Here is a 16,567-nt window from a genome sequence, read left to right as displayed (position 1 = left end):
CCTTGGTAACAAATGTAATAACATGTATTATAAACTAAAATGTAATACCGTTAGTGACAAATGTAACAAATAATACGATGTTATTACGAGGATACCTCAAAGTATGCACGAAGACAGTAGAGCTGGAGTATCGACCGACGCGCAGCGGAGGTCGATGTGCGGTGTACTGTCTGAGTACGGAGGCAAACTTTGTTGACACACATTTTTTCAAAGGGGAACTGCCCTTTCTCTACCCCCCCCCCCCCCCCGTCCCATGTTCCGCCGCCACTGGCATTACACTTCTGTGTAACATTTTCGATTTTTTGTAGTCACATTCTCATTGGCAACGAACCTTTATATGCATGTTTTTATCTTCTTCAAAGCCATCCGTCCAAGGTTTCAAATTTAGGAATAAAAAAAAAATTATCGAGTAAACAGGAATATGTCATAACCACGTGACCTTTCTATTATAACGGCAAAGTTATGAGTGATGTGTATTTCACTGATATGGTCACAGGTGGTGAAAGAGCCAATGCCCAGCAGCACAAGTCTAAGATTGGTTAAAGTAGCGGTAGATCGGAAAAGTATGTTTTGTGCGGCTTTTATTTTAACTTTTATTGCTCAGTAAAAGGGTCACAATTTCATCAAAACCGGTCAATGCTGGGAAGAAGTGACTAAGACAAACAGACAAACACACAAACGAGGCAAGAATAAAAGCCAATATAATATCAAGAAACGTAGATTCAAAAACATGTTCCAAATTGTTTTCTACCATGTATCTTTAATTATTCACTGTGTCATGTGACTCTCCCAGAAAATGATGACTCTGAGTAGAGGTTAGTCATGTGTGGATGAATTAGTGACGTCACTAGTCTATCAAGTTCTGGGTATAGATCTTTAATGTAGTAGAAATCAGCTACAATAATAACACTATTAGTATTATTTTATTATCTTGGTTTTAATGCCGTAATTCAACTATAAACAAATAGAACATCTATTGATTTTTCATATGAATATTTTTATCGAGCATTTTTCAATCTTGTAGTTTTCTAATTATGTTGACATGTCGGGGGGTAATGTTGTTGAACAACGACAGTCTTCTGCGGAGCTGGCACACCTGGAAACGGGTACGCACTAGCCTGGAACAAAGCAAACAATGTAATACAAGAGAACTGGTGATGGTTGTAGAACCATAACTGCCTCAGCTCAAAGACTATTATGTAATACAAGGGAATGTAAAGGGAAATGTATTGTAGTGTTACCTCTGTGTAATTTACAATATATCCGCATTAACCTTCACTATTAAGGACAATATGGGAGTAGAAGCAAGGCTACGCAAATTTGCGAAATAGTAGTTAGTTAGAATTACCAGACATTGTGGGATATAAAGAAGTGGCATATTAACCCAACAAACATACTCGCACATATCCATACATGTCTTTTTGTGTGGGGAAAGCTGTCATGTACACTTATTCATAATACCTGGAAATGGTTTCACAACAGAAAACAAGTGTTATTGCTGTAAATAATTATGAACAATAAAAACTGAAATTTAGAAAAACTATGAACAAAAAATAATGAAAGTCTGTGATTTTCTGCACAATTTCCAGGAAATTATTAACCGAACCATAACATTTATAAAAAGCACAGTGCTGAGATTCACTTCGAGTATATCAGAAATATAATCTTACAATTGCATACGAGTCGTCAAAACGTACAATTTGGTGACATAATTCAAATTTTGTATAGTTCAATATGTATACAACCACCCATGTACTAGTACATTTTGACAATAAACCCCTCTTTCACATTGTGCAAATACAAACAAGACATTAAACCTTCCTGACAGTAACATGTAAGCGTTGTATTAACCCGAATGAAAAGTCTTGAGTCACGGCGAATACTTCTATCGAGTCGCCCATTTAAAAACCGCTTCAACTAGCCAAGGCCAATCAATAATGTGCGGGGTCATTAATTAAATAATATTAATTTTATTAACACTTACACATTCCCCGGAGGGATTGGCAATAAATGTTTAAGAAAGAATAAAAGGTTAGAAAAATTAAATAAATAATATAAAATAAAAACATACAAAAAACTAAGCTAATACATTACTGTAACAGAGAAAGAAAATATTAAGACTAAATTATTATACAATAAAAAGATAGAAAAAATGCAAAACTTAACTGTGAACGAAAATTGTCACTGGGGTTGCTGTCTTATTTCAAAACACTTCTTTAGGCACCTTGCTACAGGGAGTGTTAGACCACTGTTGTTTAGCAAGGCTATGAATTGTGTCTTTGGTGACAAATTTTGGTTTTTGCCATTTCAAATAAGACATTTCTATCGGAGGTACAACTTTTGCATGACATCATTAGATGATATTTTCTACTTGATTCTGATCACAAAGGTTACATAATCTATTAGCAAGGGGTATTCTGTTGTGTCTGTCAGTCACAATATTTTTCAGGGTAACAAGGTAGGTTTCAAAAGCAAAATTGTTTTTTAATTCTCTGTATGTTCTTAATTTATTTATTTTTCATTTTGGTTTGATTAATTGTCGTTTTGTAATTCACTTTTTCAAGTTGATATAAATGATGTTTGTATATTTTTATTAATTTGTCCTAATTGCCTTGTTGTTAGAATTTCATTGTTGTCAACCAGGTTATACTGGTTGATGTTAATCAAAAAGGAGTCTACCATTTACTGTTAATTTCTTAATATTAATAATTTACTATTAAACTCAAAAACATCGTAATGTTATTACTTCTACACCAGGCAACACCAATTAAAACCAACATCGATTTAGAATTACTGTGGTCAATGACATTGACATTTTTTGCTTTTCCATAAAGCAGCAGTTTCCCTTTTTTAATAATCAAAACTACCCTTGATACCCTGGAGAAGTATGTCCATTGTTTCACAACAACGACTGTCCCAAGAGATTTTCGTCTTCTCAATTTCTCAAGATAAACGTCCCAGGGTTGTTTTGTTTACTAGGAGGAAATGTCATTTGACAGCATTGCTTGAATTAATTTCCATTGCACAAAAAGCAGCAAAACCTCTTACTGAAGCACAGAATTGGCATGATTTTCCCGGCCATTCACGCAAACTGCAAATCAAGACTTTTACCACATCCATAGTTGTTGACAGCCGATGGATGATGATGGATATATTGTGACGTATTTTGACCCCCGGATTCTGACCTTGCATTCTTGCCACATTTACTTTCATACCCATTCAATTTCCTTTCATTATTTCATCCAGATTCCATGATATTTTATATTTAAAACCAACTTTTATTTCACAGTCACTCAAGTTTTCACTTTTCTAAAATTATCTTACTGATCAAACGACTTTTCACTCCCATCATGCAATCTCCCATAGTACTTCCGCAGACACTGCGGCGATCGCCAACATACTAGTATCTACAAATAACCTCGCTCTCAGGAGCTGAAGAATAAATAGATTGTACATACTGCCCTCTTTAGTTCATTTTAAAATAACATATTTCCCTCTATAGTTCATTTTAAAATAAAATAATCTGTTGTTTTTTTTCTTTATTGTGACAGTCTTCAATTATTTAAACTTATTTATACACGTTTGTTATTTTAAAAAACAATATCAAAACTATGTAGTTTAATATCAATTAATCCAAACAGCTTTTATGATCATATTTAAATATGTTATAGATGACTAGAACAGTCTATGTTAATCCGGGTATTTCGTCATCGACGCTTGAATGTGTAAATCTGGAGAAAATGATGGATACCATATTGACCAAGGGAAGGCCGCAGATATACTGGGTGGGCTACATAACATGAATACATTATTCACTGAACTGACACGCAATGGTAATGTCGAATACTTACCACAAGTCTGACACTGAACTGGGCATCCATACCTTTAGCTACCAGATTAGCGGCTTTCATAGTGCCATCAGCCGCTACACCAATATGCTGACCAGGGTTTTGTAAAGATTCGAAAGTCACAAACGCATTCATTGTCTCGTGAATTTGAAATTCACTCGGAAACCCACCAAATCCCTAATACAATATAAATACAATATATTTTATTCAAGACAGCAATGAAAGAGTTACGGAAATTAAAAATATACAAGATAAATGTTCAATGTTAGAAGTGCGTTATTTCTTTTGTGGAAGCGTTGCTCCATGTGTTAAGAAAAGTACACATATACCAGTATGAGTAGTGTATTTTCCACCAAATTATACAGGGTGAATATCCATTTCTCTAGTTTTCTCAAAATTGTCAATTCATCTACCTAAATTTGTTTTTAATTATCATTTTGAATTTTTGCTGCTGCAATTTACTCAGTAAGGGTCTAAAGATTTTACATTTTGAGATTTAGTTGGCATTGGTATGGTGGAGAATGCATGTGAATAAACCAAATTATTTTTCTTATTTATCATCAATTTATATTTTACATAATTCGTTTATTTAGGTTGGTACTTACCCTTCCTGATACATGGTTACTGGTAATTGTCAGATGAAATGATGGGTTGGCAATATTACGCAATATTACAATATTATGTTCTTCATTAATACAGGTGAAATGAGCTACAATAAATGAAATATGTCCATGTCTATTCAGCTGAATACGAGGCTACAATAAATGAAATATGTCCATGTCTATTCAGCTGAATACGAGGCTACAATAAATGAAATATGTCCATGTCTATTCAGCTGAATACGAGGCTACAATAAATGAAATATGTCCATGTCTATTCAGCTGAATACGAGGCTACAATAAATGAAATATGTCCATGTCTATTCAGCTGAATACGAGGCAGATATGACCTTGACCACTGTTACGTTTGCTGAATACTATAATTAAATTAATTCTGACTCATATTTTTTCAGTTCAAAGCCTGGTGAAAAACAATTCATAGCTATGTTGAAAATGATTTTTTAGCAAATATAATCAACATGAGAAGTAGCCATCCTCATTAGCTGGGAGATAAATTTCTTTTTCACGCCATTTTGAAGACACGACCAAGTCATGGGATTTAAGAATTGTTTAGCATGGTTGTAAACTATGTTGACTTACACTTGACAAAAATTACTACTAGTTACTCTTAGCACCAGAACATCAAACCATTAAGCAATTTGGCAAAGAACATTTAAAAACAATGCGTGTTCCCTAAATGCATGAAGCATATCCACAGATAGTTGGCGACATTTAAAGGGCTATAGTCGTCGCGCCACGCATGTGCGAGATATATGTGTCTCATATAAAAAAAGATGGCGACTTCGACAGTTGAGTACTGTAAACGAGTACAAACTGAGATGATTCAAAGCTTTAATTAGGTAATTTTTAGGTGATTGGAAGATAACGAAGGAGTAACGGGCGGTAATCAGTGAAAGTCGCGCCCAGGTCAAATCTTATACCTAAATGTGATTTCCATTTAAAGAGCATATTGGATTGTGAGAAAAACAATGCTTATCAACACAAAAGTCGCACATGCTCAGCGCGACAACCACCGCGCTTTAACCTTCTTTTACCAAACAATAAAACTGACCAGCAAGGAATAAAAAAGCACTAACAAGACGTTTCGGGTTCAACTCTGCCTCAGCAAGTGGACACAAGACAATCAAAACACCTCACTATAAAACATACAAACACAATAAGGAACCAATCAATGCAAAAGAAATAAGGTGAATTGACAATTAATGCTAGCTGGACTGAGTGTGCCAATTTTGAATTTTAATGATTGCTCACACCTGAGCCGGGAGGAATCCCCGCCATTTATATGTAACAGTAACAACCATATTACCACCACAATCAACCACCACTACCATCCACTAGACCCATCCACTCACGTGCACACCTCAATAACGACATCGACGAACCAATGTATGTAAGCGCTGCGGCAATATAGCAATGAATTTATTAATCCATCCACGTAAATATGCTCTGCCATATCCTTCGTCTATTGCTTCGACGCGCTACATAATTATTCAGAAAGATTCGCTTTACGGTAGCGTTAAATATACCGGTAAGTAAGCAGTGTGACTATTTTTTCCAAGTGAAGAGTTAGTTTTCCAACGACAGAAACAAATTAACTGAAAATAACACATATAGAAGTATGTGCAACGATATATCTTCTTCTCTAGAATACTCTTATTACCATTTATATTTAAATTAAATTTTATAATCTCGTTGTTATATCTCTTCACTCATTTAAGACAAATTTAGCTGCCTTGCACAAACACACATACAGACTTGTTCACCACAGTGGTTCTCGTGATATGCTTACCACAATGGTCATTGGGGGTTGCTAGGGCATCTACTTCGCCATTGGGCAAAATACGAAGCCCTTTACCAGTCATACAAGATGTCAATTCTACTACATTTCCAGTAGCAAATTTATCCTACAAAAGCAAAATGCACAATATTACTGAATATCGATTTGTGAATCATTGTAAAGTCAGGAAAGTATACTCGTAACACTGTGTCATTGTGTTATCATATCAAGAATAGACAAAAGATGTCACGCAAAGAAGCTACCAAGGTATGTCGTGTAGCATGTACATCATAGTTTGGACAGTTTTCAATTACTAATGACACATTATTATTTACAAAACTATGTATAATTTATTAATATTATTATTCACTGTTTATTTGATTTATTCTATAGACCCTCGCTATAAGCAATTTGTATAAATATTTAAAAATATTATTTTAAATTCTAAATTATACCCTAATTTACTCATTTGTTTATTTATCAATTTCATTTGCAATTCATTTGTATATTATTATCTGTAAATATGTTTTATAGTAAAATACACTAAATTCATTCATAACCACCATGCCAGACGTCACAGGTCCGTCATTACCAATGAAATATAAATTCACTGTGTCATGTGACTTACCAATATGACATTTTATCAAAATATCTACTACGATATATAAATATACTATGACCGGCGATATATAGATTCACTATACCATGTGACACACCAGTATAACATATGGATCCAATATGCCATATGACTTTCCGATATGACATATTGCACCACTGTGTCATGTGACTTACCAATATGACATATATATTCACTGTGCCATGTGACTTGATATATGACATATTGCACCACTATTTCATATAACTGACACTTAATGTTATTATTTACTGAGACAATAAGTTATTTAGATTCAGTGTAATTTTGACTTACCAATGTCGGACTGCTGGAATAGCGGTCCACTCCATGACTGGCAACTTTATATGCATCTTTAGCAAATTCTTCAGCTTTGTTTCCGATAGAATTTAGTAGATCACCAATCGAAGACTACAGAAGAATCACATAATATGAGGTTACATGTGAAATCTTCGTATGCACGATGCGGTGCTATTAGTAGATCACCAATCGAAGACTACAAAAGAATCACATAATATGAGGTTACATGTGAAATCTTCGTATGCACGATGCGGTGCTATTAGTAGATCACCAATCGAAGACTACAGAAGAATCACATAATATGAGGTTACATGTGAAATCTTCGTATGCACGATGCGGTGCTATTAGTAGATCACCAATCGAAGACTACAAAAGAATCACATAATATGAGGTTACATGTGAAATCTTTGTATGCACGATGCGGTGCTATTAGTAGATCACCAATCGAAGACTACAAAAGAATCACATAATATGAGGTTACATGTGAAATCTTCGTATGCACGATGCGGTGCTATTAGTAGATCACCAATCGAAGACTACAGAAGAATCACATAATATGAGGTTACATGTGAAATCTTCGTATGCACGATGCGGTGCTATTAGTAGATCACCAATCGAAGACTACAGAAGAATCACATAATATGAGGTTACATGTGAAATCTTCGTATGCACGATGCGGTGCTATTAGTAGATCACCAATCGAAGACTACAAAAGGGTCGCATAATATGAGGTTACATGTGAAATCTTCGTATGCACGATGCGGTGCTATTAGTAGATCACCAATCGAAGACTACAAAAGAATCACATAATATGAGGTTACATATGAAATCTGTGTATGCACGATGCGGTGCTATTAGTAGATCACCAATCGAAGACTACAGAAGAATCACATAATATGAGGTTACATGTGAAATCTTTGTATGCACGATGCAGTGCTATTAGTAGATCACCAATCGAAGACTACAAAAGGGTCGCATAATATGAGGTTACATGTGAAATCTTCGTATGCACGATGCGGTGCTATTAGTAGATCACCAATCGAAGACTACAAAAGAATCACATAATATGAGGTTATATGTGAAATCTTCGTATGCACGATGCGGTGCTATTAGTAGATCACCAATCGAAGACTACAAAAGAATCACATAATGTGAGGTTACATGTGAAATCTTTGTATGCACGATGCGGTGCTATTAGTAGATCACCAATCGAAGACTACAAAAGAATCACATAATATGAGGTTATATGTGAAATCTTCGTATGCACGATGCGGTGCTATTAGTAGATCACCAATCGAAGACTACAAAAGAATCACATAATATGAGGTTATATGTGAAATCTTCGTATGCACGATGTGGTGCTATTAGTAGATCACCAATCAAAGACTACAAAAGAATCACATAATATGAGGTTACATGTGAAATCTTTGTATGCACGATGCGGTGCTATTAGTAGATCACCAATCGAAGACTACAAAAGAATCACATAATATGAGGTTATATGTGAAATCTTCGTATGCACGATGTGGTGCTATTAGTAGATCACCAATCAAAGACTACAAAAGAATCACATAATATGAGGTTACATGTGAAATCTTCGTATGCACAATGCGGTGCTATTAGTAGATCACCAATCGAAGACTACAAAAGAATCACATAATATGAGGTTACACGTGAAATCTTTGTATGCACGATGCGGTGCTATTAGTAGATCACCAATCGAAGACTACAAAAGAATCACATAATATGAGGTTACATGTGAAATCTTCGTATGCACGATGCGGTGCTATTAGTAGATCACTAATCAAAGACTACAAAAGAATCACATAATATGAGGTTACATGTGAAATCTTTGTATGCACGATGCGGTGCTATTAGTAGATCACCAATCGAAGACTACAAAAGAATCACATAATATGAGGTTACATGTGAAATCTTTGTATGCACGATGCGGTGTTGTCTCATCACATTGCCATACAAATCAGAATACAGAATGTACAGTGGATTTTGCTTTCGAGGAGACAAAATAAAAATTATTTAAAAAAATAATTCATCTATTAAATAAAAGAGATATTAAAAGGTTTGCAGTAATCAGGATAGTAAGTTGTACTACAATGAACTTTCAGCTTTCTACATATATATTTTACAATTTTAAATTGAACAGGTTCGATTTTATCGGAAAGTCCCGTTTGATGTGGCGCCCAAACCATAGAGCTAAACTGTAGAATATATTTTACGTGCAAAATTTAATTAATTAATATCATGATTATCAAGAGAAGACCAACATGTACGTCTATAAAAAAAAGAAACAATGAGCTTGAAAGCACTAAAATTAACCTGAGGATTGTATGACAAATTTAAAGATAAATAGGTTCCATAGTCTTTAAAGGGGAACTAAATAGAGCCTATTTTGGTGTTTGTATTTATCAAGTTATGTATATTGATTATAAATTTGAAAAAAAAATAAGAAAAATGATTATCTTCAGAGTTATGATGATTTAAATATGAGAAACCATAAACCTTCCTCATGAGGTATAAACAGGGAAGGTAACAAAGCATGATGACGAAATAGTATCTGATTAAATATAAGCAACTTAGGGAGCCATAGTTGGCTGGACTGGTGTATTGACTCCTAGTCTATGTTGTTTATTTACAAGCGTATCAACATACAAACATTATGGATGTGCAATTGATCGAAACAGGCATTTTTTTGTCTAACTGTCTAATAAGTGCTGTTTCCAGTACTGCACTGTGCGTGCAAATTTTTTCAAAGTCTGGATGCTTGAGTATGCAATCTTCAGTTCGTAGGTGGTGGTGGAAACATTCACGCGGCTGCACTGGCAAATCAATGGGAAAATTGTCACAGGAACACTAAGCAGATTGTTCACAGACTTCCGTGTAATTTGAAATAAAACTATCATCCGAACAAGGGGCATCGTCGACGATATACTCTCATCACTCACACTGGACTGATCTGAATCTTCACAGTATACCGTACTACCCTGATCATAAGCCCGGAGGCATGAACACGTAAGGGAAAAGTAAGGAATGAGCTTATACTCGAGGACCAACTCAGAAAAAATGATTGTGTTTTGGGGTTAAACACTGTAACCATCTTGCCAACAACGAAAAATTATTCGTTCACCACGCCGGGCTCGGGAAAATAATACTTATTTTTGAAAAAAACAATGCGTCATTGATTTCCACGACACTTACAATGAAGAAACAAACATGTTCATAAAAAACACACACATTTTATTACAATACGATTTACATACCGTCTGAATTTACGGTGAAATAATGGGTAGGGTCTGTGAGGAAACAGTGGACGAAGGCATCATCTTTATCTTCGTTTTGGTATGTTTTTGATCGTACGCAAACTCTCGACGCAAAGCAATTTTCCACCATGAAGTTTTTCAGCACGATTTGACCTGAAACAACTTTATTTGACCTAACAGGTCATGTCTTCCATTAACCAATCAAAATAATGTGTCGTAATGTCGTATTGACGATGATTTTTTAACGCAATGCGGAAGTAAATTACCGCTTTGTTAAAATGCGATCTGTAGCACTGATTGCAACGAAAAAACGATGTTTTTTCCCCCAAAAACTGGCAATTCGCAATTTCCAAAATGTAAACGACGGTTAATAGTAACCGTGGGTAAACTGAGTGTGGAGGAAGAATTTAAACACCTTTCACGGTCGCCAACATGTCACATCGTTCAAACCCTAGGCATTTCATGATAGTCTCAAAGTAAACCATGCCCAATAACCAGGTACACGACTTAATGATCACATGTTTGGCTTTTCGAAAGCTACTATTAGTACTCAAAGAAATATGGATTACTCCAGTATTGCAACATCGGGGTTCATCCTGAGTAAATGACAGAATAGAAAGAATGCAAACCACGTTGTGTACGTTCGCCATGCACTCTGACATTAATGATGCGAGTTTTCTCATAAAACTAAAAGCACGAACCAAACTACCATGCCAATCACGATTATTGTGAAATGAAACACACTTTTTACACGCATATTTTAAAGAATATCGTCGACGCCCAGTAAAAACACTCTGGGCTTATAATCGTGAATGCCCTCAACTCGATAAATACCTAGTAAAAATAGAGGGATGGGAGGGGCTTACGATCGGGGAAGTGCGGTAACGCAATTGAGCTTCCACTCTCAGAATACTGTGGTTCAAACGCATAAGGCTCTAACCCAAGTTCTAAAAAGCACATTGTGCATATAAAAGTTGAGTTTATACTAGTAGTACACAATACTTGACACCCTGGGACTTGACAGCATGAACGGCGTATAGCCTATAGGAATGCGATGAGATACTAAAACGTCATAGCTATGAAAAGTACCCGGATGTTAAATGTGTTCGTTCGTTATTTATTTCCCTTCATGAATGGCCTCCATGGTGTTTAATTGCAAGCACGTCAAATGCGTATCCAAGCTAGTTATAATTAAAACAAAATTAAACCACTGCAATATTATTTCGAATACAGTTTAGAATATACACAACTGTAAATTAAGCCCGCATTTAGGTTCGCTTTAATAATATATACTTGTTCTAGAGTAGTACTCCTGATAGAGTATTTTTGTTTGATATGGGCTTTTTCGTTAATGTAAAGCTGATGAATTTGCATTTACTTAAAGCGGGAGGGTTGTCACCTGCGCACGCGCGGGAATTGAGTCCCAAGCGATGATAACAACACACGCTAAAAACGCAAAGGCTCATGGGCAGACGCTTGTTTGTAAACAATGACACGTTAATCCATCGGACGCATGCAAAGATGACGTCACCCCTGCTTTAAATTGAGTGAAAATAGCAACGGTTACACCACTCCACTAATTTATTTTGAACATTTTGCAAACTATCACTAATAGTAAGGGCGTGATAGACCTGAGTTTGACAGTCATATTAATATACATAATACACAATGAGTGATACTCGACAATGCATTGAACCATTTAGATACGTGATCATCCAGTGCTATTCGCTGCTGTGGTGGGAGGAAAACCGGCAGCACATCACGTATACCTTACCAATGTGAGGGCCCAGGGTGGAACACGCAATTCTCAAATTTAAAGTTAAAGCGGGGGTATCGTCACTTGCGCATGCGTCAGATAGTCATAGCGTGTCACTGTTTACAAACAAGCGTCCACCCATGAGCTTTTGCGTTTCTAGCGTGTGCTGTTATCATTGCTTGGAACTCAATTCCCGCGCGTGCGCAGGTGACGACCCTCCCGTTTTAAGTCTGACCATGTTGGAATGCACGAATGCAAATTGAAAAGTGCCTGACATTAACAAGTGTACAAAATACTAAATGTACACGATTTACAGACTCTGACCAGTTTGTAGTTGAATTCGATAACCCACGTGAGTAGAACAACGAGTCACATGACCAAGAGCGGTATAAGTCAGATAATAATAATAATAATAATAATAATAATAATAATAATAATAATAATAATAATAATAATAATAATAATAATAATAATAATAATAATAATAATAATAATAATAATAATAATAACTTTATTGCATCCTTAGAATTACAAATGTTCTATTGGTTTACAGCAATAAATATATAAGTGATTAAAAAAAAAAAAAAAATAATGAAGGAGTTTAAGATACTTAATATACGTCACCCTCTTTTTTGTGACGCATACTCGTTCATAATCTATTACATGAAAATGATTTGAATTTTGGTAAGATACAACACTCGCGTGTAGCTCATTTAATATGACAGACTAGACAGCTCGAGCTCATTTCGCCAGGCCGTACATATTGGAGCTCAGTGACGTCACATGCATGCATGCAGGCAATATCACGGTCGACATATAGCGGCGGTCGGATTGCTTCATTGAGTTACAGGTCTCTAATTGCATCTTTGCAAAGAAAGAAAACAGTTCGAATGTAGCACATTTTTCAAATAAGAGCGACAGAATAACACCATAACATTTATAAACATGTGCGTATGAGACGTTAGAGACGACTAAATTCAGTTGTTTTCGCATTCTCGCATTCAGTTTTATAATAACCAGGTAATTCACAATTTCAACAGATAAAATACTGTGACTGAAATAATAATAATAATGAAAAGGTTATGAAGTCAATTATTTTAATTACCATTATTTTTTTTTTAAACATCAGTAAAGCTTGTAGTGTATGACTGGTGCAATTGTTACGTTTGTGCTTTGGATTAGTAGTTGCCAACTGAATGACACGAATCTCAAAATATAATTGCATCACACATAGGGGATGAACAGTAGAAGACAATAATTGAGTTCTACATGTACGTGACAGAAGATTCAAGTATACCATAAACGGCCTGTATTGGCTTCTACTTTTTTGCCTTTTCAAAATGCACACTATATTCAAGTTACATTGCTATATCAAACTAACTGCACTTGCTATAGGCTTAGGACTTATTCACCCACGAAACGGACACGATTGCGTTGCGTCATTAGTTAGTCCCCAGTTAATGACTGCACATATTAAGCAGTGCATTGTGTTCCCTGGTAGTCAAAAATATAATAATAATAATGAACATGAAGTTATCCAAAGCACCTTCACGTGTCGCCGCTGAGCGATATTTGTCTCTCGATTTTTATTTCTTTGTTTATCTCCTCCCTGGAAGAAGATTTGACTACATATTTATTTTATCTGACACATATTGTTATCGCGGTGTCGTCGGCAGAACACAGTAAAAAGATTCATTTGCTTTGGTCACATGAAATATATGACGTTCTGTCGAAAAAAAACTAGCGTGGTCTCTGTACTTCAATTATACTTTTCGTTTAGCGAAATAATTAATATATGTATTTTATGGAATTTAGTACAATGTTTTTTCCTGGTGAAATGAGAATATTATTAGCTAATTTGTCGGAATTGTCGTTGTAAGGTGAGTGGGTGTTGTTGTGCGGGATATCTCCCTGTGGGTACCCATGCTGCTCCTGGGGATATCCACTATGCTGTGTATCACCTGTCATATGGCATATCTATCCTGAGATGTGCCACCTGACCTTACCTCTTGGTATTCAGTCTGACTCTGAGGGGTTTTAGCATTGTACGCTGGTGGATATCCACGGTTATGCAGTTGTGCCATCTTCTGCAAAAAAAACATAGGAAAGGTTTACTTCTGTACGATTACCATTTGTGTGCAATTATTTACCAATATCTAATAGAAAAACAGAAAGGTAGAAAAATTGTTTTTTACTTTATGTATATAAAAATTTTGTTTTGTATAATTATGTGTGCATTTAGGAAGGGGAAATAACATGTATCAACAATTATTAACAGCAGAGACCATGGCGTTTTCCAGTATGCCATACTGATTATACATTTATTTTTAAAGGTGAAACAATCATTCGTTTGTGTTTTGTTTTACGACTATGATCATGAATATATAATCGCTACATGATACAGATAATGATGCATACTAGGTTGTACAAGTAAGATGTTTCAGGGGTTGTTTGCTGGCTGCGAGGGGATGAGTGATTTGTAAACAATGAATACAGTGTTAACCAATTCTGTCATCTTTAATCGAGAAATTGTTAGATAATTGGAAGATAAGGTTTTCTTCATGTTTTTTATGCCACAAAGAATAAACCATGATCATAAATATAACGTGTATTGTAGACATAAAAAGAAAATCTACAAATATTCTTATGCCTCTAACAGAATGCAGTGTAAGACACTGTATTTAATGTATGTAATTCTTTTTCTATGCCACTTACAAAACACATCTAACACGTTGCTCTAAATTGTAATGAAAACGTATAAAAAGCTAACTTACAGGTAAAACTGGATCCAGATGGTGTTACTCCTCTATTGGTCTGGTAGATTGTGATATGGATGCCTAGATTGCGGGGTTGTATCGTTTCTATAATTTTGTTTTACGTACCAGTAGAAATCACAAGAAAATTTAAATAGTAAAGCACAGAAAATACCTGGATATGTTTAACATTTTTTTTAATAGTTGAAAGTTCATAGTGTGAAAAAATGTGCAATTTTTAAATTCTCTGACAAAAAACCTGGCAGGCACATGATTTGAGTAGATTCTGATAGATTATTAAGATGTGAACAAACTGCAATGTTTGATGTTTTCTGAGATGTCTACATATAATGAGAATTCAACTCAATGCATACATTATGGGTGAAAACAAAAACATCAATTTTTCTCTTTCCAATTTTATTTGTAAAGAACTGCATAAGATCGACACAACTTGCATATGATATGACCATTTCATCTTTCCAAAATATATCTAAACATTGCATGTATCTGTATATGAAAAAAACAAAATGTTTTCTGAAAAATGTTCTATTCATATACTGTAATTCCAGTTGATATGTCGTAATTAGCTTTATAATTTTGTATATGTTTCCATTGACACTCTCTTAACTTGGCTTTTCTGTAAATTAATAAATTATTCATTCAGATACATGTATCTTAGTCAGTGATAAATATCATTTCCTAATATCCTCATATGCAGAATTCTACGTATAACTTAAATATTGCCATTTATGAATTCATTTGCAAATTGAGTAAAATTAAATTAAAAAAATAATTGATATTTTTTTTTAGACTTGGTTGACTGTGTTCAATTAATACCCCTTCAGTAAATATTCCTACAAACTAACATGAGTGTATGTTATGATGTATGTAACAAAAACAAACGAAAATGGTACCTGCATATCAGAGATATAATATGCTGGCCAGAAAGCATGATTACCGACAATGGATCATATTTGATATGCTAATGAAATGATTCATGTATATACAAAATATGGACAAAACTATGTACAATATATCACATTTTCAACAACAACTAAGATGGCCGCCAGATGACTTTCTTCATCAAATCACAAAATGTATCCATTTATGATACATGTGCTAAATATAAATGACAGAGATTCCAGTCGGCCAATATTGATCTGATCATGAAACAAACATATACATGTTTCCAGACAAGCTGTATGTGACAATCACAGAGATAAATGGTCAAAAAGTCTTGCTAAAAAGATGGCCACCAGTCAGCCTTCTTTTATCCAAAACAAATTGATCTGATTAGATAATGAAACATATATTGTCATAGACATGATTTCAACATGTATGCGTGTGTGCCAAACTGTTTGTAAATCTCTGAGATTTAGTAGTAGTATCAGTCAGCCATCTTAGATCCAATCCCGGGATCCTATTATGAAGCAATTTGAAGAACTTGAAGAACATATATGATAACATGTATAATACATTGCTAAACTTGAATGAAAACTGACAAAGCATGTTCATAACAGTGCATTAAAAAAAGATGGCTACCGGTCGGCCATTTTGGATCAAATGGCAAACCACATTTTGTGCATATTCTCCACATACAGGCA

The 16,567-nt window shown here is 34.9% G+C and overlaps 1 protein-coding gene across 1 annotated transcript; it reads right to left on the bottom strand.

Annotated features, from left to right (window-relative positions):
- Positions 1–918: 918 nt before the first annotated feature.
- On the bottom strand, positions 919–15,057 carry LOC144359617 (uncharacterized). The gene is made up of 7 exons (XM_078012734.2): positions 14,985–15,057; positions 14,217–14,297; positions 7,174–7,287; positions 6,258–6,372; positions 4,454–4,557; positions 3,852–4,025; positions 919–1,118 (listed from the first exon to the last, which is right to left on the bottom strand). The coding sequence occupies exons 2-7, from the start codon at positions 14,292–14,294 to the stop codon at positions 1,029–1,031; spliced, it is 675 nt and encodes a 224-aa protein (XP_077868860.2). The 5' UTR covers positions 14,295–14,297; positions 14,985–15,057; the 3' UTR covers positions 919–1,028.
- Positions 15,058–16,567: the final 1,510 nt, after the last annotated feature.

The sequence above is a fragment of the Saccoglossus kowalevskii genome, chromosome 5 (assembly GCF_978046115.1).
Source record: "Saccoglossus kowalevskii chromosome 5, keSacKowa6.1, whole genome shotgun sequence".
Classification (NCBI taxonomy): Eukaryota; Metazoa; Hemichordata; class Enteropneusta; family Harrimaniidae; genus Saccoglossus; species Saccoglossus kowalevskii.
This window is presented reverse-complemented; position numbering and strand designations above follow the sequence as displayed.